Source organism: Pygocentrus nattereri, chromosome 10, assembly GCF_015220715.1.
Source record: "Pygocentrus nattereri isolate fPygNat1 chromosome 10, fPygNat1.pri, whole genome shotgun sequence".
NCBI classification, from domain to species: Eukaryota; Metazoa; Chordata; class Actinopteri; order Characiformes; family Serrasalmidae; genus Pygocentrus; species Pygocentrus nattereri.
The window spans coordinates 5,403,816-5,431,048 of NC_051220.1; the positions used below are offsets into that span (position 1 = coordinate 5,403,816).

At 40.1% G+C, this 27,233-nt stretch overlaps 1 protein-coding gene across 1 annotated transcript; it reads right to left on the reverse strand.

Moving 5' to 3' along the window:
- Positions 1 to 1,794: 1,794 nt before the first annotated feature.
- On the reverse strand, positions 1,795 to 27,213 carry qrsl1 (glutaminyl-tRNA amidotransferase subunit QRSL1). The gene is made up of 11 exons (XM_017707781.2): positions 27,073 to 27,213; positions 24,088 to 24,247; positions 22,764 to 22,862; positions 22,582 to 22,678; positions 21,414 to 21,578; positions 19,508 to 19,683; positions 16,846 to 16,958; positions 14,814 to 15,006; positions 11,672 to 11,789; positions 9,223 to 9,428; positions 1,795 to 2,205 (listed from the first exon to the last, which is right to left on the reverse strand). The coding sequence occupies exons 1-11, from the start codon at positions 27,094 to 27,096 to the stop codon at positions 2,015 to 2,017; spliced, it is 1,542 nt and encodes a 513-aa protein (XP_017563270.1). The 5' UTR covers positions 27,097 to 27,213; the 3' UTR covers positions 1,795 to 2,014.
- Between the last annotated feature and the right edge of the window lie 20 nt (positions 27,214 to 27,233).

Sequence of the window (27,233 nt, forward strand, 5' to 3'; positions counted from 1 at the left end):
AAACCTAACCCCTAAGTTTTCATAATCTAATGTCTTTCAACTTTAAAGATTTTGATTAGTCAAATTTTTTTAAAGAAAAAAAAAATTCTGTCCTGTTTTCACGTCACTACTGACACACAGAGTTTTAATCCATAGGCGGAGTCTTATTTTGGCCACACCCTTGCATTTTAGCACAGGAAGTGAGATGCATCCCTGCCCCTCATGGCCACATGGTGAGCAATTAGATCCAATTATTTTGATGTAAAGGTGTCCCAAAGTCTGAAAATCAGCATATAACATTGTCAGTACTAAATCATATTTTCAGCAATTACATACTATTTACATTTTTTTAAATGGTTTTATATCCAACTGTGTGCAGCTGTTCAAAGCTGTGTTTGCTAGTCATGTACTGACTAGTGTTTTTGAGTTCTGCACAAAATGAGCTAAAATTGTCACTACAGAAACAGTCATTCCTGAAACATTTAGCAAAGTTTCCATTGGTGGACATTAACAAAGTAAATGTAATTAGTTTCTGTACTTTAGTATTTTTGGTGTATCTGTACTGAAGTTTCTCCATTCTGGACTTTTTCCTTTCACTCCACTACATTTCAGAGTCTAATATCCGACTTTTTCCTCCTACATTTTGAGAAATCTGTCGTTCCTTTTGGTTTCTGTGTGTATAAAAACGTAACATGTCAAAACGAAAGAAGCGCAAAGCCAGAGCACCAATCAGGGCCCAGCGGTCACTTTGTTTAGAGCTGGTTTTGACCTGTTGGTCATACCGACCCAGTGCAGCACGCGGTTCAACGTCAGCGCAGCAGCGTAAAACGTTGGGAGAGTCTGTTCAACATAAATGATGAACTAACCTAACTTTGTGTAAATAAAGCACAATATAGAAATATGTCCACATATGCAGTCGAGACTGACGCGGCTTTTTTCTGAATTTCTACAAACACCATTTCATTTTATAGTAAATGAGTTTGGGCTGGTTTATGTTTATGAACAGACGCCTACAGATCAACATAGTAAAGGAGCTCATCTGTGATCCTGAGTTTAAAGCCAGTTTTTATTCAACTTAAACTTGGAACTAAGTTGTAAATAAATCTGAAACTGAAACTTTGCTTGTGTGTAAAAAGTGATTTCAGAGCCACTCGGTTCTCCCTGATGGAAACTGTTTACCTTCAGTGTTTTGTGCTTCTGATCATTTTAATAGACGTCAGCGTCACTAATTAATGACGTTCTATTAAAAGACTGGTTTACCAAGAGAGACGCTGGAGGACTTTCACCTGAATTCATGAAGCCAGTCTGGTTATAAAAATGATAACAGGACATCAGAGCCAGAATTACTCTTTTAGTACTTTTACTTTCATACTTAAGTACATTTGAAGGCAAATACTTCTGTACTTTTACTCAAGTGAAGGTCTAAAGGGAGGAACTTGAGTAATATTTTACCTTCATGATTTGTACAGGAAGCCACTGAAAGTTTCAGTAGTACTTTGACGGGTTCGGCAGTGACAAAATGGAATGTTCAATCATTCAGATTAATAAAAATCAATAAAATTAAGGTATTGGGTAACTCAAAAGGATTTTAAAGTCCAACTCTACAATTCGGTAGAATGATCCACACTGAATGGGTAGTTGTATAGTCTGAGACGTGCACTGGCTTCTAGGTTTCGGCCCTGACCGCTTCATTTAGAGCAAATTGAGTCATTGGTTTTTCTTTCCCTCAGACTGAAATCTGAAGGCATCAAATGTCAGCAGGTTCTCAGAGGCATGTAGGAGTAAGTAACTCAATCTTCAGAGACACAAGGGCTGTCCAGGATGTCAAACACAGCTCAGTTTACTGAATTCACAAACTGCAGCACAGGTACAAAACAAGATGGAAATGAGCTCCGAAACCCGACACCGGCAATAAGGCTGCTCTCATCAGAATGACTGCATTTCTTATTTGAGTGCAAATTGTGTTTGTACGCTGCACCAATATGACCCTCGCTATTATCATTCATGACCCCAATTTGCATTCTCGTTCCTGGTCCTATCTGTCTGTCTGTCTCTCTCTCTCCGCTGTGTCGTCATGGAAACGGATGATGGGGAAGTCGAGCTGCTGCTCCATCCAATTGGCCACTGTCAGCAACTTCATGTCCTGGAAAGACTGTCCAATCAGTTGCAGGCTGATGGGAAGGCCTCTGCTTGAGAGCGCTGTTGGTACGGTAACGGCAGGAAGACCTGGTGCGGAGAGGTAGAAAACAGATTTCATGGCCATGGATCTTAATACATACTCTTGCTAATTCAACTAACGGCTCAACACAGCTGGGAAATCTAATCATAAAAAAAAACACCCCAGCGTTTTTCTGCCACATGCGTTTCATTTGGTTGATTAACACGTCCAATAATTTCAATGGCTGTGTTCAAAAGAGCCAACTAAACTGCTTGCGTACTGATTGTGCCTAAATAGTACTGACCAACACACCACATACATTCTCTACTATGCCAAATATACCAGGATGACGTCCTGCTCTGACCTGAATACTCCTATATTTGCAATTTATTGGATTGCAAAATGCAATGCGATCATTTAAGGTGGACGTAAGCACTGACGTAACCGCCTGGGTACTTTTAATAGCCTAGGATTCAGCCTTGCGACACGTTAACAACAGCAAAATGAAAGAAAACTGACCAAATGCTGCAACACTGAAGCCACACCAGCTTTCACTGCTGGCCACGGGGAGTGTTTGCTTACTTCGTCCATTTAAAAGTTAACCAACTGCATTGATAACGTGGTTAAAACACTAACTTAGGATAATAAAGCTGGTCTCAGCCGAACAGTCCACTCAACATTGGCTTTTCGAGCTCCCGTTTGAGGTCATGCTGCAGTCAAACTAGCTCATATGACCACTGTGGACGCAATCAAAATGAAATGACTTGCAAATTAAAACAGGTGTGTTTGGACACCACACAGGTTTACCACACAGACCAATCCAAAGATGATATTTTTAAAGTTTCTTTTTGGCTTTGAAGATAAAAAAACAGCATCCTGCCTTCTGTCATGGTATGGGCCGTCTTTTAAAAGTCACATGGGCCCACATCTTGACCAAAACATAAACCTACATGCTGGAAAGCAGCTATAACGGTTGCTAAGCAGTGATAGGAGGGCTGAGGAAAGTGAAGCTGGGTGTTGAGGTGGTTCTGATGTCTTATGTTGTCAGGCTAGCTGCACCGCCTCATGGCTTGTGTCATATACTGGATACTGTACATGTACATGGATATGTGTCCTACTATGATGAGTAGCACGTAGTGTTCAGTCTATACTGATATAGTACGCAATATACAGTACACAGTATACTATACTGAACATAGCCAACATATATATACTCTATATACTTCCACGTACAATACAAGTCTCTTCTGAAATGAAGAGTATTAATAGTAAGTCTATCCTTCTTTGCTGCAGTAAAGAAAAACATTGCTGTGAGGATTTGATTGCATTCAGTCACAGGAGCATTAGTGAGGTCAGGTATTTATGCTGGATTATTAAATTTTGATCACAATCCAGACTCTAAATCACCCAAAAAGTACTGGATGGAGGTTCGTCACTGTCACAGGCTTTACACCCCTCTAACTGACACTTGGCATAAGCAAGCAGGAACCTTAATCAGCCATACAACACAGACGTCACAGATAGAGATTAGGTTCGTTCCTTTAAAGGTCTCATACTGAAAGTACACAACTTTCCCCTCACAGAAAGCTTTTACATCAGATCTTTATAAGTACGCTGCCTGACGACTGAGAGATTGTTTTAAAGTAATTCTGAGAGAAGACGTTGGCCTAAAACGTCATATATTTGTTTTATCCATGTATATAATCATATATGCATTCATATATTAAGTAATACAACAGTTAGTTACGGCCTCACAAGCTGACTGATTGAGAAGTGTTCTAGTACGTTCAAATGGCTTGAGCGTCTCCTAAAGCGGTCAAAGTCGTTGCTTAGCAACGGCATCTCAGCAGAGTGATAGTGTTTGTTAAAAAAGAAAAAAGTGCTGTTATGGTGAAGTAACCGCTGAGACGCTGTTGCTAAGCAATGACTTTGACCGCTGTAAGAGGCGCTCAAGCCATTTGAACGTTTTTACTTCGCCAAAAACAAAGGTACAAATGCAATGGAACACTTAAGGTCGTGTGGTATCGCGAATAACATCACGGCTGTGATTTGGTTGCTGGCATGAGCCGTAGGCGACACTCCCTCTCGTGTTCTATTGCTTAATTCTAGCACTTATTTAGGCAATTCACTATGTATGTAATTTACATTCAAATATGCAAGGAATGAAATTCCACAATTATATTTTCAATTCTATTTGATCTCCAGTATGATTACACATGAATCAAGACATGAGCTCATTCTATCAGGGAAATTACACTGATGTTCCAAAACCTCTGCTAAATTAACTTATTAAAATCTAAACAAAAGTCATTCAAAGTGTTTTAGAGCGAAATGTTCCATTTTAGAGAAACTAACAGAGCCAGAACTGTTCACAGTGGTCGTGATAGGAACCAGACGTCTGAAGTGTCTAAATGGTTATGAATACACTGCCTTATGACTGAGACATTGTTTATGACAGTTTTGAGAAGGTTTTGGCCTAAAACTTGACACTTTTAAAGTCTTCAAAGTACATGCAGGGTACTGTATGGCAAAATAGTCCCCAAAGAAAACTTATTTTTCAGAACCATTATTGTTTTACTGGTACCAGCTTTACATATGAAACTCAAGATGCATATAGGTTCACCAGTGGTTTTGGACTGTAAATGAAATGGCTATATTTGTGTTACAGACACTCTGACCCCTGGTTCCTATCACCACCACTGTAAAGTCATTGGAGTGGTTTCAGAATCCACACAAACTCAAGAGCACAAAGGCACAAACAATTCCAGGACTTTTAAGGACTTCAAAGACTTTTTCTTAGGATCTTTCTCAATGAGAATGAGGCCCAGTGTTCTGGAATCAGTTTTGAAGAATTCTGACAGACAAGCCTCCCTCCGGACTTCTATTATGCAATTTTAAAGAATGGATAAAACTTATTGTGAAAGAGGGAACAGACTTAAGATTGAATAGCACTGGGCAATGGAGGATAATGGTAGTGTTCTGTTGACCTGACAGACTACTCAGACATCCTCTTGGTTCTGGTGCAGCAATGTAATATTTAAAAAAAAAAAAAGTTCTACGAAGTGGGGTCAAAGATCTGGACTTAATAAACAATTTATACTCAGCCTAAAGATAAATTCCAATTAAGCCAACTATCGGTTTGTTGTCAAACAACTAACTGCTTTACTTTAACATGAAAAATGGATTGACACTTTTCCACTTCGCCTGAGTCCATTTTAAATGAGCTCAGGCCCAGAGAAGGTGGCAGCATTTCTGGATCCTGTTTATGTATGGTTTTTTCTTTGCATTTTAGAGATTTTATTCGCATTTGTGGCTGCAGCGACAAACTGTTTACACAGACAGTGGTTTTTAATATAAAAAATGAACCGTACTGTGAAGTGGGGTCAAAGGTTTAGACGTAATAAACAATGTATACTCAGCCTAAAGACAAACTCCAATTAAGCCAACTATTGGTTTGTTGTCAAACACCCTTTTGGGAGGATAACTGCTCTCCTTTAACATGAAAGATGAATTGACTACACCCTCACCTCTCTTCCTGATGAGTTAAAGGTACTTGACAGCTTTAGGACAATGGTGTTTGCTGGGGCCATTGTGTAGAATGAAGGATTAAATGGTGAGATCATCAGAGAGGTCAGTAAAGGTCAGGGCAGAACAATAGAGGCTAATCATTAGAGGACACTCCCAAGTTCCTTTTGGTGATTACAGGTAATTGATTATGGTTACTCATTACGTTTTTGTTAGCTCTGTAGTCACGTTTAGTTTTAAGCAGTTTGTTAAAGGCATTGTTGTTAATAGTGTTGAATGATTTAAATAAAGTAATTACATGATTACTTTTAAGTGGCATTTTTACATAAAATTTATACTGCAAGCATTATGCTAATTTCCATTAGCTTGTCAATGGGAATTTCTATATAATATTAGCATCAAGCTAATGGTTATGTCCATTCATTTTCAGCATGCTCTGCCTTAAACATGGACAATTAAAGCCAGTAATAGATATTTTAGATTTTCTTTTTACTGTGTTAGAGTTTTACAGTTGCTCTAGAATATTTTCAGATATGGAATTGACTCGAAAAAAGAAACAAACACAGAGACACAAAGATAAACTAAATTCTCAGGAACAGAGCTATGAATTTAAAGGAAAGAAGAGATGCAAATAATAAAGTGTTGATGCATTTTAATCAAGAATCACAAAATTATTAGAAAAATTATGCATATAAATTAAATTTTTAAACTGAAAATTCAACTTTTAATTGTAGGAATTTTAATTTCAGAAAGATATTATTTCTCACTGGTAGGAATTTAAGCAATGAATTTCCAGTTCATTAAAAAAGCAATGAAAATTTTTACGAACATGAATTAAAGTTTAATGTGGTAATTTTTTCTTTGACATACAGCAATTCTAATGATCATTTTAGCATTCTTTTAATTTCTATTTGTGGGAATCCAGTTGCATGTGAACTAGTATTTTTCAATACTAGTTAGTACTAGTAAACTAGTTTACTAGTAACTAGTAAAAATTCAGTTTTAACTTGTAAGAAGTGAATTTTCTCCAAAAATGTCATTATGTGTAAAATTTCTTGGTTAAATCCACTGCAAATTGAAAGACAGAATTAAAAGTTAAAACTGCTTGAAATAAAATGCAGTTATAATACATGCAGAATGTGGTTTGACAGTGTCTTGCTGAAATAATCAAGGACTACCCTGAAAAAGACGTTGTCTGAATGGTAGAATATGTTGCCAAAACATGTATATATCATTCAGCATTAATGGTGCCTTCACAGATGAGCACGTCACCCATGCCATGTGCACTAATGCCCCCCTAAACCATCATGAATACTGGCTTTTGTGCACTGATAACAAGCTGGGTGGTCTTTAGCCCGGACGACACAGTGTCCATCATTTACAAAAAGAATTTCAAATGTTGATTCACTGGATCACAGGACACTTTTCCACTTTGCCTCAGTCGATTTTAAATGAGCTCAGGCCCAGAGAAGGTGGAAGCATTTCTGGATCCTGTGTATATATATATATATATATATATATATATATATATATATATATATATATATGGTTTCTTCTTTGCATTTTTGGAGTTTTAAATAGCATTTGTGGATGCAGCGCCAAAGTGTTTACACAGACAGTGCTTTTAAGAAGTGTTTCAAAGCCCATGCAGTGATTTCCACTACAGAATCATGTCTGTTTTTAATGCAGTGCCATCTGAGGGGCCAAAGATCACAGCCAGCGAATACTGGTCTTTAGCCTTGTGCCTTACATACAGAAATTTCTCCAGATTCTCTGAATCTTTTAATATTATGAACCGAAGATGATGAAAAGCAAAAGTTCTTTGCTATTTTATGCTGAGAAACTTTAATTTTGAATTGTTGCACACTTTGATTGTGCAGTCTTTCACAGAGTGGTGAACCCCTCCTCATCTTTACTTCTGAAAGACTCAGACTCTCTGAGATGCTTTTTCAACCATGTTACTCACTGTTGCCAATTAACCACCAGGTTTTTTTTTTTTTTTAGCATTACGCAAGTTGTCCCGTCCCAACTTTTTTGGAACGTGCTGTTGGCATCAAATTCAAAATGGGCATATATTTTTCAAAAAACAATAAAATTTCTGTTTCAACATTTGATTCATTGTCTTTGTACTATTTCAATCATATATAGGGTTTAAATGATTTGCACATTGCTGAATTATGTTTTTATTAGCATTTTGCACAGCTTCACAACTTTTTTGGAAATGGGGTTGTCATTAAGACTTACTCCGGATTGATTCTTTAATTTTGCACTGGAGCTACTAGGCTAATGTAGCCTTATGTTAGCATCAGTTGAGACTAAACCATCTCACACTTGCCTCAAATTAAAGAGCCCATATCTTAGAATCTGAATTTCCCTCACTTTTATTTAAATAAACGTCTGGTGCGTGGTAAGTTACTACTTTCAATACTGCAAAAAATGTTATTTGGCAACTAAGCCATATGAACAGCCAGTTCTGATTTCACTATTTCTGTGATGTCACAAAAACCAACTCATCTATACATACCGTTTGAACACCCACAGTCAAGTTACAAATTTTGTTGAAAAAAATAATTTAACACATCCTAGACACTTAAATGCCACATTTTCTAAACATTTTAATGCACAATTTCTGCTTACTAGTGGAGATACTGGAAGATATTACAAAAAAAATTTAAATTCCATAATTTTTGTATAGGTCACATTTTGCTTTTTTTGTTAAATTAACATATAAACTAATACAAATAAACAGTAACTGTATTTGTAGAGGATGTGTTAACTTATTTTTCCTCAGAAAATCATCAAAATGTAGAATTTGACTAGAGGTGCCCAAACTTTAGCATTCGACTGTATCTGCCTGTTCAGCCTTGAGCAATTTATCTCCATCCAGTCAGGCTGGAGTGTTTCATCCTAAGCTGCTTTTTGAATGAGGCACATTACACGGCAGCCAATCAGAACAGAGCTCATTTACACATCGCTGTTGCAGGATTAAAACCTCGTGTCTCCAAAATGCCAACTTTACAGGAGAAAGAAAAAACATACTTTACTTTTAATGCAAGTCAATGGAACCAGACGTTTTTACAAGTCAGTTTGGGGTGTTTGTTTTAGTCCATTTATCATAAAATTTATATACAATGCAAAGGCCAACAAGCATTTTCAAATTATGCCGAAAACAGAAAAATGACAAAAAAGGAGATACGAGGTTTTGTTCAGACAGCAGTGATATATATCGAAGTATATACTTCTTAAAGGCACAGTAACAAAAACAGCCTGTTTAACTGAAAGGAATAAAGAGAGGCTGGAAAATGGCTATTTAAAAATCAAGTATGTATGTTTTTGCTACATAAACCCACACTGATGTTATTAGTGGGGTATTTTATAAGGGTTCAAATTAAATATGAGAAAATTACAACATACAGGCCCTTTAAGGATCAAGTGAATGAAGTAATCTCAAATAGAACAACGTTATTTATAAAAGTACAGACAAACTTCTGATGTACTTCTGATGAACCACTGCTGTAACCTGTTTAGACAGAGCTTGATGCTGTGAATGCGCTGCGCACCTGCCACGTTGACTGGCTGGGTGAAGATGTCCTCCTGGGCGCTGCGTGTGCGATTGTCTTCCTGGATGAAGTCAGAGTAGCGCGCTGCATCGCTCAGTGTGGTGGGCGTGAGAAGCACATCAACACCTGACTGGAAAACGCGCCGGAAATCTTCTGTAATCAGACGTCTGATCTGCTGGGCCTTCACAAAGTAACGGTCGTAGTTCCTGCATGTGGGAAGAGAACAAATTCGATTAAAGGCTCGGTGGCACATTTACAGTTTTCCCCTCACCCCAGATGTCAATCAGACAGGTTGTGTGTAGTTAAGAGGTAAGCTAAGAGGCAAACGCAAGTAGTGGAAGTTTATATCAGAGACATTATAGAGGAGGAGACAGGTCACTTGTTGGAAAATGAATAGTAAAGCTTGTAAGACTTTTTATGGTGTCTGTTTATGAGGAAAGAACAGCCAATCAGCTTGCAGGTAAGGACACAAGTGGGAAATAGCTGTGAAGATCTGCACAAGCACAGTAGCCAGAACAACCCGGAAAACATATATTTTGTGTTATTCAAGCCAAACATTACAAACTATGAGATTTTTTTGTCAGATTTTATCACTAATTTTAATTATGTGTTTAAAAAGCCTTCACTTTGAGTTTTTAGGTTTCATCATTCAAAGAAACAGGAGTTCAGTTCCATATTACAAATCAATATAAGATTTACATAAGATCACATATTCCTATTAAAGAAGCAAATCTTATTTTAATATAGGAATTTTATCTTATTTTACAGCATCTTATCTCAAGCTAGGAAATCTGAAACTACTTGACTGAGGCCGATACTCAGCTCTTATGTCTGTTATCTAGATACAGACGATATGTGCACAGCTGAAACATAACTACAATAAAAAATGACGTCCAAATTTAAGTTAGTTATCACTACTGATGTAAATAAGGTAAAAAAATAAACTAAGTTTCAATAAGCTGAAAGTTAGGAATGTTGTGACAGCGCCCCCTGCTGTTCTTCAGAGGGTTGCAGCTCCCCAGTTTCAGTTTCCATTTCCCAAATGCTTTAGCCAAAAATGCTGCCTGTAACAGTTGCCTAAAAACAACAGTAACAAACTGTTAAAAAAGAAGTTAGGACACCATTGGACCCCTTCCCCAAGTGGATGAATCTGCGAACATCTTGAAAGAACATTCAAAGTACATCCCATTCCAAAACTGTGCACTTTAACATGGACTCGCCTCCCTTCGCGACTATAACAGCCTCTGCTCTTCTGGGAAACTTTCCACAAGATTCTGGAGTGTGTCTGTGAGAATCTGACATTCAGTCAAAAGTGCATTTCTGGGCTCCCGTGTCGTGCAACTGTCTAAGCGTTGGCCTTATCATGTGTTTCCAGGAACAGGAAAGGTAGCATTAACATTAGGTTGGTGTAGTGTAGTAGGTAACACCTCTGCCTTCTATGTTGTAGACTGGGGTTCTGTCCCATCCTGGGCGGTCACCCTACACTAAACCAATAAGAGTTCTTGAGCAAGACTCCTAACACCATCTTCGCCTCCCTGTGTAAAATGATCAAATTGTAAGTCGCTCTGGATAAGAGCGTCAGCCAAATGTCGTAAATGTAAACATTACTCTTCACTGGAACTAAGGAGTCTAGCCCAAACCTTGAAAAACGGCCCTGGACCATTATCCCTCCCCAGCCAAACTTTACAGTTGGCATTATGCATTCCTGTATCTGCATTATCCTGGAATCTGCTTTTGCTTTACACCTCTCCAGCCAACGTTTGGTATTATGCATTGTGATCTCAGCACGGCAGTGACACTGATGTGGTGGTGGTGTGTTAGTGTGTGATGTGCTTGTATGAGTGGATCAGACACAGCAGTGCTGCTAGAGTTTTTAAACACTGTGTCCATTCACTGTCCATTCTATTAGAAGCACCTGTGTTGCTGGTCCACCTTGTAGATGTAAAGTCAGAGACGACAGCTCATCTGTTGCTGCACAGTTTGTGTTGGTCATCCTCTAGTCCTTCATCAGTGGTCACAGGACGCTGTTGGCTGGATATTTTTGGTTGGTGGACTGTTCTCAGTCCAGCAGTAACACTGAGGTGTTTAAAAACTCCAGCAGCACTGCTGTGTCTGATCCACTCTGACCAGCACAACACACACTAACACACCACCACCACATCAGTGTTACTGCAGTGCTGAGAATGATCCACCACTCAAATAGTACCTGCTCTGTGAGGGTCCATGGGGTTCCTGACCACTGAAGAACGCGGTAAAAGGGGGCTGACAAAGTATCAGAGAAACAGATGGACTACAGTCTGTAACTGTAGAAATACAAAGTGCAGCTATAGAGTAACCGGAGCTGTTAAAATGGACAGTGAGTGTAGAAACATGTGAATGCCTGACCGATATGGTAGAATTAAGATGTGTTGTGCTGAATGGCTGCGATGTCAGGAAGGAAGCATCTCACTGTTTCAATAGGAAGTAGTTCCCAGCAAGGATCCTACTTCGGACGACGCTGTTGAAGCCCTCGTGACGCGTCGTGGCATACAGTGCTTCAGTAGAGCTGTCCACTTTGCTCCGATGACCTGAGGAATGACATGCAGGGGAAGACAGTGAATAAGATGTATTCCTTTTGCCAGGCTGGCACCGCCAGTGAGGCTTTATTATTTAATGGCTCACTACAGCGCTAATAAATGTTAAAATTTAACTGGGTTAGTGGTTGGTTGTGCAATGATTTATATGGTTTAATCTATTAAACACCCAACCCACTTTATATATTTGCTTTACTCCAGCCAGGGAGTTCTTAATCTTATCATGAGCCCAACATAGCAACACACAAACACAACAAAGCCAATAAAAATGTAAGGTACACTTCCATACGCCAAATCAGTAATAAATGGTTTTACACAAGCCACGCAAAACATATTTTAAAGAGGTTAAAGTGGCTTCTCGCCCCAAAACTGTGCTCATACATGCTGTCTTTTGTTTAAAAATAAGTCATCTTTCACAGATTCTTCCCTAAAGTAAATGGTCCCGCTTTATATTCAGCGCCTCTAATAACTGTGTAGTTACACATGAATAACATATGCAATAACAATGTAACTACTGATGATTTGGCCAACGTTACAGATGGATTACAGAAGTACAGACTCATGTAATTACATAAGTGCATCTTCTACACAGGAACTTTGTTGTAGTGCAGTGTTAAAGTTACACTCTAAAGTAACTGGACGGGTCCTGTGTAGTTGTTATGTGGGTACTGTGTAATAATGGAGTGGTAATACAGATGTTGCTTTGTGGGAAATGCAGCACATTTAATTAATGCCATAACATGTTATGATAAGGGGGCGTCTGCTGTTCCGTCACATATACATACAGAGTGGTTTAAAGCTGAAACTGGTTACAGCGTCACAGCACTGCCAATAAATGCTGGCTAAATGTTAGGAAAGCTGGCAGATACAGTGTAATAATGTCTTAATGTACATTACTAAATATTTCCTTTTACTGCTGGCAAAAGAAATGCTGTTCCAGTCTGAATACAAATGTCATTACATTCATGTTATTACCCTTGTGTTATTACATGAGAGTGAATAGGCTGTTACAACTACTAAGATATACTTGTGTAATTACATGGGGCAAAACCTACATTTACATAAGGCGCACATCTGTAATCCATCTGTAACAGTGACTAAATCATTAGTAGTTACATTGTTGCTGCATATTTTGTTCATAAGTAACTCCACAGTTATTAGAAACACTCGATATAAAGTGCAGCCAAATAAACTTTTATGAATTTAAAGCTATTTAAATGATTATTTTGCCTGGAGAAACATATAAATACACTACACTAAACAGTATTTTACGTGAATGTAATAATTTCTAAAGCTCTTCTAGAGGAAGCCCAGTATCTACCGCCCACAGGCACCGCCCATTATCATTACAAAACTGTGTTCCTCTTACTAGCTCTTTACTAAAAACAGCTTCATAAGCTCCGTTCAGAAGCTGGGCGTCGTGTGAGGCTGTAGCTCTTCTCTCCAGTCTAATAGACGGTGATGTCATTTTAAACCCTTATAATAAAAGAAGCTGAACTCAGTTTGTTTTTCTACTGAAAGTCGACCCGTTTTTCCTCAAATCTGGGCTCTAAACTATAAACAGACGGCGTCTCTTCAGTGATCTGCTCTGGAAACATCACTTTTATAAAATAGCACGAAGAGCGTCTGAGATTTTTGGCTTTCAGCAGTAAATTATAAACATATAGTGATGTGTGTAGATCATAAACACATGTTCTGTTCATTTGAGGTTCTTGTACAAAAAATAAAAAATAAATTAAAAAGATTTGCATTTCTTTCATGCAGTTACTGAATAATTTGCCTTGCAATTTGGTCACGTAAATACAGATGGACAAACCAAAAAATACCCTGAAGAATAAGAGGCTACACCATTTAAACCATTTTCTAAAGACCTCCATTTACATTTAAGGAATTTGTTAGACCTTCTTATCCACAGTAATGAGAAGTTTAATCATATATCAAAAGGTAGATGAACATAACTTTGGGAGTCTTGCCCAAGGATTCTTATTTTGCCTTTACTGCAATACCAATATTTATATTTACTATTAAGCAAATATCTGCTGGATGAATTGAAAGACTTCTTCAGATTGATTATTTTGTTTTCCAGTGGGCAAACAGTAAAATCTCAAATCTCTGTTGACTTTAAATGGCATTACAGCCACAAAGTAAACCAGTATTGCACATTTGTACATCAGAACGTGCTTCGTGAACAGACCTTTGGATCCGTTTGAAAAACCTGATGGATACATGATGAATAACATAGCAACAGCTGGCCTAGCAACACCTCAGCATTTAACTAGGATAACATATTAACGGCTGCAGTAACTTAACAACCACCTGAAACAGCAGAGCAACAACCTTCGTAACTACCTAGAATTACATAGCAATTACCTAAAAACCCAGAAATAGCACAGCGGCACCTTAGCAACTACCTGGGATAGCATAGCAACAGTCTAGAAACACCTTAGTGATCACCTGGGATTGCATAGCAATGGCCTAGGAACACCTTAGCGACTGCCTACGATTGTTACTGCTATGGCCTACTAACACATTAGCAACCACCTGGAATACTATAGCAATGGATTAGTGGCACCTTGCCTGGTAGACAATAGCAACAGCCTATCCACAACCCACCAATCATCTGAAACACAACCACCTATGTAACACCCCAGCAATCACCTTATATACCTTAACCAAACCTTTAAAAACACCACCTCTTTTGTTTTAAGTTACTCAAAAACTGAAGAAAAACATAGAACCCTGTCAGTGTGAACTACCCACTGCCTTCAGCCAACCACTACTATACAAACTCAAGTTATTTAAAGCAATTACAAACAAATCAACAGCTGCCACATCTTTCATTTTTATTAGCTGGATTTGTTTGTTTGTTCACAAACTCTTCCTTTCTAGCTAGAACTTAATCCTTTGTTTTGACACAGTAAAGTCACTGCCTTAATACCGATGCATCCTGATACACCACTGCACTGCTGTACCCCTGCTGTACTGCTGTGCTGACATCAACATCTTGCTGTTGCGTACCGTATTGCAGGCCATCGAAGCGTGCCATGTTGGACGCCACCTCGCAGCAGCAGAGCACATGGTAGCAGACGATGGAGTGCTGTGTGTGAGGGAGCGAAACCTCTTTCACTCGCGCCCCAGCACGCTCAAACAGGGCCACCACGCGCCCCCACTGCGCCAGAGTCTCAGCCGACATCCCCGGGGCATGATACTCCTGTAGAATCACATGGGAATTTAAGGGCAAACATTCGTCATTACATTATATCTGTATTAAAAAAAACAAAAACAAAATTTAAATGTGGCATCTGCATAAGTTTGGACACCTCTGCATTCATACTTAGTAAGACCCCCTTTGCCTCAAATCGCAGCCTCCAAACATTTCTTGTCATCAGATAAAATTCATTCTATTCCAGATTTAGGAATTTTTCCCTCTGTTTCCCTCCTGACTGGTGCCAAAGAGTGCAACTTGTGCTTCATCTGATGACAGAACTTGCCTCTGGCTTACATAGATGTTGTTTTGCATACTTCAGACGTTGATTTTTTTATGATGAGGTGTTAAGGTTAACTTCTGAAGACACTTCCGTGTACATGGTGCTTGTCCAACAACACTGTACAACGGGCCACTGCGTCACTATTTCCGTGCAGGCCAAATCGCCTTGTAGGTACCTGGCAGCGACGTGGGGGTTTTGCTTTGCATAGCTAACCAGTCTTTGAGCGGTTCTATCAGAGAGCCTTCCTGATTTTGTCTCGACTTAAACAGTTCTCCTAACTTCTCCTTAACTTAAGAACTGTTTGGATATCTTTTACAGTCGGTTATCTTCGGTCAGCTGATGAACCCATGGCTGTTAAATGAAAGCACAACACCTTGCAAAGTTTTAAAGGATCTCATACGCTTTGGAACTGTCTACATCTGCCTTGGATTAAGGCCTAGAGTCAAATAAGCTCTAAGACTTAAACATTAATAATAACTGTCCATTAAAATGTGTAAAACTATCGTCCCACTTATGTACTTCTGTAATATTACTCATTTGACTGCACAAGTGTACCTTCACAGTTGTAACAGACTATTTTCACTTATGTAATAGAAGTGTAATAGAGCAAACTGCTTTTTTCCAACAAGACTTTTCCGATTATAACTAAAGGTGTGTAGTTATTTACATTCTAAGAGTAGTTGCACTGGATCTGCACAGGAAATACCAATTTTACTAACATTTAGGTAGCTGTAGTATGCTTGTGTTGGACATGGTAACCAAAGTTCTGGCTTTAAACCATTCTGTAATATGATGGCATTTATGCAGCAGTTACATGTTACAGTTACAATTTTTAACGGAGAAAATTCTTACAATTGTGGGTTTCTTTGGTCGCTCTCGCAGCCATCATGCCTCTGTTTGGAGTGTGCCTCTGTAAACCCTCTGTTTGGAGGGCCATGTAGCCCTAACAATTCACCCTACCCCTCTATCTCAACTAAAACTGGGACACCACTCCTAGACGTGAACGCGCAAAACAGAGGGCTATGGGCTAAGTGGTAGGGCGGAGGGGTGAAATGGGATCGGGCCAAAGTGGGACCACAAATAGTTCCATTCAGTTAGAAAATAAAGGGCCAAACTGTGAGAATCAAAACAGAGTTGCTCAGGAAAGCAAAAAGGTTTTCAGAGGAAGTGCTTGTGTTTGTGTGATTACATTGGGACAATCGTGGGCTAGAGGTTAGACCGGAAAGTTGACGGTTTGATACCCAATGCCGACAGTCCATGACTGAGGTGACCTTGAGGAAGACCCCTAACCCCCAACGGCTCCCCGGGCGCTGTGGATAGGGCTGCCCACCGCTCCGGTCAAGTGTGCTCACTGCCCCCTAGTGTGTGTATGTGGTGTTTCACTTCACGGATGGGTTAAATGCGGAGGTGGAATTTGCCCGTATGTGGGACTAAAAAAAGTATGACTTAACTTTAACATGCTATCAAACTTCTCATCAAAACAGGATCATGGAAGAATGATAATGGATGCATGATTTGGTTTTAGCATATCACAAGAGTAGATTACGGTAAGAGGACGCTACCTTTGGTACGCCCACGCAGATATCTCTGACATCAAACTCCTCTGGAAGGCTAGAGGGCGAGTAAGCGGATTCAACTGTGGTGGAGTCTTTTTCATCACGGCCCTGGAGAACATCTGCAGAGAGAGTACGCTCACATCACTCAAATCTCTGATCAGTTCACTAAACCAGTTATGGGAAATACATTTTTAAAGGGAGACTTTATACGTTTAAACTTTCTTAAAAAGTTCTGCATAATTAAAAGAGGTTAAGATGTTGAAAAAGTCTTTCAGAGTGGCTTTATGTGAAATGCTCCATTCTGGAGAAATGCATCAAGTAAGAATTGTTCACCAGACAACTGAAGAGTTTCAAACCTCTTAAATTCCTAGAGACCACCAGTGGTTCCAAAACGCACTTCCTCATGTTCTTCATAACTTTCATATTTCATAAGCTCCATTCAGAAGCTGGGCGTCATATGAGGCTGTAGCTATTCTCTCCAGTCTAATAGACGGTGATGTCATTTTAAACCCTTATAATAAAAGAAGCTGAACTTTGTTTTTCTACTGAAAGTCGACCCGTTTTTCCCCAAATCTGGGCTCTAAACTATAAACAGACGGCGTCTCTTCAGTGATCTGCTCTGGAAACATCACTTTTAGAAAATAACACAAAGAGCGTCGGAGATTTTTGGCTTTCAGCAGTAAATTGTGAGCATATAGCGACATGTGGAGATCATAAAATCTTTATTAAAAAATATTTTCTATTTCGATTTTTTATCATTTTTTAATTAAAAATATTTTCTGTTAATGTGAGGGGACGTTTTACCAAAACAAATATATAATAATAAAAATAAATAAACTACATTTATTTCATATGCATATATGGAGTTACTGAATAATTTGCCTTATGATTTGGTCGTGTAAATTCAGATGGAGAGACCAAAATATGCCCACGAGCATAAAGGCTCTTTCACAGAAAGTTATCCCATTACTTAAGGCTTTGGCTAAAACTTAGTTTACATATTCAAACCAGGTTCACTGGTGGCTTTGGGTAGTAAATAAAGCAACTATATTTGTGTTGTGGACATCGTGGCCCTAGTTTCCTATAGAAAATTCAACCGTCTCTACAATTTACTGTTCCACATTAATCCACTTAGGATGCCTTTAAGAGGTTTCAGGGGCTGTTCTCTCCAAACCTAAACTTTCATCCAGAACAAATAACTCAGAAATTGTATTCTGTGATAGACTTCTAGGTAATTTCAAGACCCAAACAAACAGTTAATAAAAAAATGCTTAAAATATAATGTTTGTGAAAGTTTCCACATCACTGGATTCTCCAGAAGAAGAAAGCAGAAAGTCAAGGCATGTGATGTCATGGAAGAGTGAAGTGGTATGAAAACATCAAGATTGCCAAGTCCAGTCAGCACAACCTCTATTATTATCAATAAATGACCTAATAACTGGGAACATTTACTACATCTACCATGAAAAAATAACTCGCAGAAAAGAACGACTTCAGCTGTCTGGAAAATTCTGAGGCTGGCTTTTCACTGTGTAATGTACACTCACCGGCCACTTTATTAGGTATTCAGTTGCTTGTTAACACAAATAGCTAATCAGCCAATCACACGGCCGCAACTCAGTGCATTTAGGCATGTAGAGGTGGTCAAGACACCTTGCTGAAGTGCAGACCGAGCGTCAGAACGGGGAAGAAAGGGGATTTAAGGGACTTTGAACGTGGCGTGGTTGTTGGTGCCAGACGGGCTGGTCTGAGTATTTCAGAAACTGCTGATCTGCTGGGATTTTCACGCACAACCATCTCTAGGGTTTCCAGAGAACGGTCCGAAAAAGAGGAAATATCCAGTGAGCGGTCAGTTGTGTGGACGAAAATGCCTTGTTGATGTGAGAGGTCAGAGGAGAATGGGCAGACAGGTTCCAGATGATAGAAAGGCAACAGGAACTCAAATAACCAACGTTTCCAACACCTTGTTGAAAGCCACGAAGAATTAAGGCAGCTCTGAAGGCAAAAGGGGGTCCAACCTTTTACTGGCAAGGTGCACCTAATAAAGTGCAATAAGTTGCGCATAAAATAAAGTGTCCTGCAATTCAGTTGAAACTCATTCGTAACAGCTGCAATGGTCTCAACTTTGTGGAACAAGTTTCATGAAACAGTCAATCAAAATGCTGAAAACACATCACGTGATCATATAAAATGATTGATTTTACTAGATCAGATCAACGTGCAAGAAACAATAAAACAGGATGGTTTGTTGGACAGTTAAAAAGGAGCTCCTCCCCTTTGACTTTATGTAAGGCTGGTGGTTTTTATTTTGTCAGCTGAGGCATGAGAACAAAATACCTACCATTTCTATAACCAGCTGGCTTAACTATCCAGCTAATGCTAACAAGCTGTTTAGATTTGTGTTCTCCTCTATTGATGCCCCCTAATTTAACAGAGTATAAAAAGTATGAGCTGCTAATTTGCCTAATTAGAGAAGTAAATAAAAGTGTTGACTGTTTTTGGATTGCTTATGTAAATATCAAGTTGCATGAAAATGATATTGCAGGCAACGTGCAACAAGTTGCATAAAGGTTGCAACAAAGACATCCTAACAGTGCAATTTGCCTTTGAACACATAGACACACACTGCACAGTCATCAGGTTTGTAGTGTAATTATAACCAACACACCCAGCACTGTAGCTGCATCATGCACAGTCCTGGTCATGATGCCTGGGACATCCATAGAGTTGACCAGAGGGATGAGGCCGTGGCGTGAGAGCAGGCCGTAGGTGGGTTTCAGAGCCACCAACCCACACAGAGAGCCAGGGTTACGTGTAGAGCCTCCTGTGTCCGACCCCAATGCCCTGAAACACGTAGGCAAAGAGTCAGAATCTGCATCTAAAACATACATACAGATAAAATGTATTCATAAATCGTGCATTAATTACCAGTAACATATTTGCTATCAGCTGAATTGAAGCACATCCATGGCTTTACTACTCAGATGGCCTGAAGGCCTTGACTAACTCTTGGAAGTTGCGGTTATCACCACCAACAACACAACCATGCTGTAATTTTATCTTAACTATTATCACTTGTGGCTAATTAAAGTGCCTAAACTTTCAATGTACTGGTATCGGTATCAGGCTGATATCAGCAGAAAACGATGGATCGGTTAAAAAAGGAGAAAAAAAAGGCACGACACTGTCACTGGGGCAGTGCCCCTCTTGTCACCGTGGTGGTACCCTCAGGGGTACATCCCAGTACCTTAAGTCAGGGAACATAACTGAACCATAATCCACTGAAATGCTATTTTCTAAGCTGTACTGACTCCACACACCCCGCCTCGCCTCCAGGCTTTTATTTTACTGTTCTGCTTTAAAACACTGGATTATGAAAAGGTATAAATATGTACTTTAAGCTTATTTATGGTACACCGGATCTTAAAACCACTGTAGTACCTTTAAGGGACCATTTCGCTGGAAGAAAACCTCGTATCTCCAAAATGGTAATTTTACAGGGGAAGGAAAAAACCTACTTTACTTTCAATGCAAGTCAATGGAACCAGAATTTTTTCCAAGTTGTTTTGAGTCATTTCTTTTGGTCCATTCTTCATAAAATTTACACACATTGTAAGAAGCAACAGGCATGTTCAAAATACATCATACACTGAAAAATGACAAAAACGGAGATGCAAGGTTTTCTTCCGACAGCAGCGATTTATATTGTTTGTACCTTGATGAACAAAAATGTACCTGCACATCACCTTTATTTCTAACAGTGTAGATTCAGAATAAGGGACTATTTTTAGATGCTATGTTTGTATAAATTAAAAAAAAAAAGCCGCGTCAGTCTCGACTGCATATGTGGACATATTTCTATATTGTGCTCTATTTACACAAAGTTAGGTTAGTTCATCATTTATGTTGAACAGACTCTCCCAAAGTTTTCCGCTGCTGCGCTGACGTTGAACCGCGTGCTGCACTGGGTCGGTATGACCAACAGGTCAAAACCAGCTCTAAACAAAGTGACCACTGGGCCCTGATTGGTGCTCTGGCTTTGCGCTTCTTTCGTTTTGACATGTTACGTTTTTATACACACAGAAACCAAAAGGAACGACAGATTTCTCAAAATGTAGGAGGAAAAAGTCGGATATTAGACTCTGAAATGTAGTGGAGTGAAAGGAAATCACTCAAAACAGAAATGCTTCAGCACAGATACACAAAAAAAACTACTTAAGTACAGAAACAAATTATACTTACTTAGTTACTGTCCACCACTGATAAAACAAAGAGAAGACCCTATCCTGGACAATTGTGATCTTCACTTTTAGAGACAAGTCATTGCATTTGAAGATCCTAGTACTTTAAATTTGAAGTTAAGTTTAGTATGTCAGAGTAGTAGAAGGTCAGCTGTTGGTAGCAGCGTAGCAGGTAGCAGATCCCTGGTCTGGGCAAACACATTAAACTATACCATTAAGAGTCCTTGGGCAAGACTCCTAACGGTGCTGGATAACAGAATGGTACTGGATCGCACTGGATTATAGTCAGACAAATGTAAATATGAACGTAAAAATATCAGATTGAAAACTCACATAAAGCTGCTGAGAGACGCCACAGCAGCCGCACTTCCTCCAGAGCTCCCGCCTGCGATCACCCAATCGGAGTCAGGATCCTGTTCCCTGCTCTGCTCACGGTATGAGACAGAGTAACTCCAGGGGTTCCGCACTGGGCCGAACACACTATCTGTACTGCCGGATCTGAGAGAGAGAGAGAGAGAGAGAGAGAGAAAGAGAGAGAGACTCAATATTATCAATATCAATTGGCAACATACACTCATCAGGCAGCATAACATCATGACCACCTTCTTGTTTCTATGCTCATTGTCCATTTTATCAGCTCCACTTACTGTATAGCTGCACTCTGTAGTTCTACAGTTACAGACTGTAGTCCATCTGTTTCTCTGATACTCTGTTACCCTGTTCTTCAGTGGTCAGGACACCCATGGACCCTATTTGGGTGGTGGGTCATTCTCAGCACTGCAGTGAGACTGATGTGGTGGTGGTGTGTTAGTGTGTGTTGTGCTGATACGAGTGGATCAGACACAGCAGTGCTGCTGGAGTTTTTAAACACCTCCGTGTCGCTGCTGGACTGAGAACAGTCCACCAACCAAAAATATCCAGCCAACAGCGTCCTGTGAGCACTGATGAAGGACTCGAGGATGACCAACACAAACTGTGCAGCAGCAGATGAGCTGTCGTCTCTGACTTTACATCTACAAGTTGGACCACCACCCAAACAGTACCTGCTCTGTGAGGGTCCATGAGGGTTCTGACCACTGAAGAACAGGGTAGCAAAGTATCAGAGAAACAGATGGACAGATTTTTTTTTCCCTCAATCTGTTATATTCAGCAAATAAACAGTAAGTGTGCAGAAGTGTGTTGTCTCTAGACGACATGTTCACTTAGAAAATCAACTAAATTGACGACAAACTTTTGCATATGACTGTATCTTTGTAGTCTAGCTTTCAGTTTGATGAATTCTTAATTGTGTCTTCATTGATTACTGTTAAAAATGAGGCTGAATCATACCAAAAGAATTCAAACTGGTGCAATTTGAAATTCCTTTATATTGAATTGTTTCCAGAAGAACTGCAATCAGATCAAATTGTCATGAGATCAGAGATTCCCAGCCTCACCACTGTCCTATACTAGCTCGGTATGACAGACGGCTATGACATAACCCAATAAAAAGCCATTTTACCCCATAGCAAACTCATCTAAATTGGTCTTCCCTACGAGCACAGCGCCCTGATCCAAGAGCTTCTGCACCACCGTGGCACTGAATGGAGGAAAATAACCTAAGAACAACAAACACACGAGACGAGCCAGGTGAGACAAACAAACCTCCATTTATAGGCTTCCTTTGTTTCTTTATTTGATTACCTCTTAGCATGTGTGAGGCGCAGGTGGTCTCTATGTTTTCCGTGCAGAAGTTGTCTTTAACAGAGAAAGGAATACCGTCCAGCGGACCGAGAGGTTTACCTGAGGAGGACAAACAGACATAGAACCCAAAGTCAAATAACAGCATATATAACTCACTGTTTAAGCTATTAGTCATGAGGTATTGACCATTAAACACACCCTTTATTACAGCAATATTAATACTAATAACGATAATGAACCTTGTAAACATGGTTTTAGTTACATACAGCTTTAGGGAAAAATGACCAGGAGTTTTCCATGACTAGCTCTGAAAATATGATATGATGACGAGTTGTATCTTTTATGCTGGGATTTCTCTTCTCCTTATATTATTATTATTATTTTTATTATTATTATTAATAATAAACACAGAAAGTGCTAGAAACTTTCCATAACTGATTTCTATTATTAATAATAGTTTTTAGTAATAATATTGCACACATTTAATTCGTTACTCAAATATTAAATTAAACTGTAATTAAATTAACCGCAATTGACTGGTGCCTGATGAGTGATCTGATGTGTGAATCATGTTATTTTACCCCTTTGTTGGAATATGAAGGCCAAAAAACAGCAATAGTCAGAATTTTGGGTGATTTTCTGAGCAAAATTACTCACCGATGCTGATACCACAGCTCAATGATGTCACACTAGCTAGTTTGGCCTGGGTCTGCTGAATGACCTGCTGAATGACCTGCTGAATGACCTGCTGAATGATCTGCTGAATGATCTGCTGAATGACGTGTCCAATGACGTGCCCAATGACGTGCCCAATGACGTGCCCAATGATGTGCCCAATGACCTGCTGAATGACCTGTTGAATGACCTGTTGAATGACCTGTTGAATGACCTGTTGAATGACCTGTTGAATGACCTGTTGAATGACCTGTTGAATGATCTGCCGAATGACCTGCTGAATGACCTGCTGAATGACCTGCTGAATGACCTGCTGAATGAACTGCTGATTGACCTGCTGAATGACCTGCCGAATGATCTGCCAAATGAACTGCTGAATGACCTGCCGAATGATCTGCCGAATGACCTGCCGAATGACCTGCTGAATGTGTATCCGGTTCTGAAGTTACCAACATTTCTGCCCACAAAAAAAGGCTTGAGGCATTCCTTCGTTTCTGTTTGGGATGCCATAATCGTTATGTGGTCGTATGTATCCCAGACCACCTCGGGAGGTGGTCTGACCAATCATAACGTGTGTTTGTGATGCACTGCATCCTGTTTACATCTATACTTAAAGGCCTGGCGTGGCTGCAGATTTCCACATACACACCTCTGGTTAGCCTGAGCTCTGCCTCCTGCGCCTGTTTCATGGCCAGGTCCTCTGTTACAGTGATGTAGGCGTTGAGATGGCGCGTTTTCCTGATGCGGTTCAGACATCTTCTGCACAGCTCTGTGGCCGACAGCCTTCCCTTCCTCAGAGCTGCAGAGACCTGGACAGCCGTACAAAGTCAAAGGCTCACTTTTACTGGAATCAAAATTTCCCATCACTGGTACTACAAACACAGGTTTGCATAGTATAGTATGCCTTTATATGCAATTTATACCCACATACCCACAAAATATACTGGCATATACTGACACAAAAAGTTGCATTTCAGTAATAAATATACATTTCTATGCATGCAATTTATACTCAAATACATGGATATATTCAGGTTTACCATTACCACTGTAGACACTCAGAATTCCCAAGTCTGCTCACTAGTCTTTCAGGACAGTTAAGAAGATGACTATATCTGCGGTAATCACGCTCTTAAACAAGCTACTGGGCCCCTAAACAAGCTACCGAGCCCTTAAACAAGCTACTGGGCCCCTAAACAAGCTACCGAGCCTCTAAACAAGCTCCTGAGCCCCTAAACAAGCTACCTAACCCTTAAGCAAGCTACTGAGCCCTTAAGCTACCGGACCCCTAAACAAGCTACCGGGCCCCTAAACAAGCTACTGAGCCATTAAACAAGCTACCGAGCCTCTAAACAAACTCCTGAGCCCCTAAACAAGCTACCTAACCCTTAAACAAGCTACTGAGCCCTTAAGCTACCGGACCCCTAAACAAGCTACCGGGCCCCTAAACAAGCTACTGAGCCATTAAACAAGCTACCAAGCCTCTAAACAAACTCCTGAGCCCCTAAACAAGCTACCTAACCCTTAAACAAGCTACTGAGCCCCTAAACAAGCTACCGAGCCCTTAAGCTACCGGGCCCCTAAACAAGCTACCGAGCCCTTAAACAAGCTACTGGGCCCCTAAACAAGCTACCGGGCCCCTAAACAAGCTACCGAGCCCTTAAACAAGCTACTGGGCCCCTAAACAAGCTACCGAGCCCTTAAACAAGCTACTGGGCCCCTAAACAAGCTACCGAGCCCTTAAACAAGCTACCGAGCCCTTAAACAAGCTACTGGGCCCCTAAACAAGCTACCGAGCCTCTAAACAAGCTCCTGAGCCCCTAAACAAGCTACCTAACCCTTAAACAAGCTACTGAGCCCTTAAGCTACCGGACCCCTAAACAAGCTACCGGGCCCCTAAACAAGCTACTGAGCCATTAAACAAGCTACCGAGCCTCTAAACAAACTCCTGAGCCCCTAAACAAGCTACCTTACCCTTAAACAAGCTACTGAGCCCCTAAACAAGCTACCGGGCCCCTAAACAAGCTACCGAGCCCTTAAACAAGCTACTGGGCCCCTAAACAAGCTACCGAGCCTCTAAACAAGCTCCTGAGCCCCTAAACAAGCTACCTAACCCTTAAACAAGCTACTGAGCCCTTAAGCTACCGGACCCCTAAACAAGCTACCGGACCCCTAAACAAGCTACCGGGCCCTTAAACAAGCTACTGAGCCCCTAAACAAGCTACCGGGCCCCTAAACAAGCTACCAGGCCCCTAAAAAAGCTACTGAGCCCCTAAACAAACTACCGAGCCCTTAAGCTACCGGGCCCCTAAACAAGCTACTGAGCCCCTAAACAAGCTACTGAACCCCTAAACAAGCTTCTGAGCCCCTAAACAAGCTCTTGAGCCCCTAAACAAGCTCTTGAGCCCCTAAACAAGCTCCTGAGCCCCTAAACAAGCTACTGAACCCCTAAACAAACTCCTGAGCCACTAAACAAGCTACCGGGCCCCTAAACAAGCTACCAGGCCCATAAACAAGCTCCTGAGCCCCTAAACAAGCTACCGAGCCCCTAAACAAGCTACCTAACTCTTAAAACAAGCTCCTGAGGCCCTAAACAAGCTACCGAGCCCCTAAACAAGCTACCTAACTCTTAAAACAAGCTCCTGAGGCCCTAAACAAGCTATCGAGCCCCTAAACAAGCTACCTAACTCTTAAACAAGCTCCTGAGCCACTAAACAAGCTACTGAGCCCTTAAACAAGCTACCGGGCCCTTAAACAAGCTACTGAGTCCTTAAAGTGACAAATTATTTTTTAATTAGATGTGGCCTCAATATGTTAATTAGTATATCGAGACCGCTCATTAATATATTGATGTCATCACTTTAGTTTCTCATAACTCATGGCCTTGATACATTCCTTTGTGGCCTCAATATAGTAAATGGTGGCGTCAGCTTAGTAATTCTTTGGCCTCAATTTAGTAAATAGTGGCATGAAAATAGTTATTTGTGGCCTTAATATAGTAATTTGTGGCTTTAAAATAGTAAATCCTGGCCTCAATTTAGAAAACAGTGGTTCCAATACATTAACTTGTAACTGAAATATAATCATTTGTTGGCTTAATATAGTAAATTGTGGCCTCAATGTAGCAATTCATGACCACAGTATAGTAATTCATAGCCTAAATATAGTAACTCATGACCTCACTAAAGTAACTTGTATTTTAGTATTTTGTGATCTCAATAAATTTGCATGTAGTATTTGTCACCTCAAGAAAATATACTAAATTCTGCCCTCAACTGAGTAATTCATGACTTAGACACAGTAATTCATGAACTCAGTGTAGTAATTTGTAGCCTCAATGTAGTAACTCATGACGTAGACATTAGTATTTTGTGGCCTCAATGTAGTACCTCATGACGTAGACATCAGTATTTTGTGGCCTCAATGTAGTACCTCATGACGTAGACATTAGTATTTTAGTATAATTATATTAAAAAATAACGGGGTAAGTAAACCAGGGGAACCTCATATCTCGTCATAATAAACACAGCGCCGCGCTGGACCGATGCAGCATTTTAAACGTGTAAGCTACGAACCAAACGCGCACAGCGGCGTGTTTATATCAGTATGCTGGAAGCCAAATCCGGCCGGTTACCTCTCCGATGGACAGACTCAGCATTACTGCAGGAAATCCTGCGTTATTCTGAATTTATCTCCAGTTCACAGCATCACTCCTCAACTGGAGGCTGACATGTTCTTCCCCTGCTGACTCGAGTCACGTGGAGGATCCCTGCCATGTGATTGGCCTATGAGGCA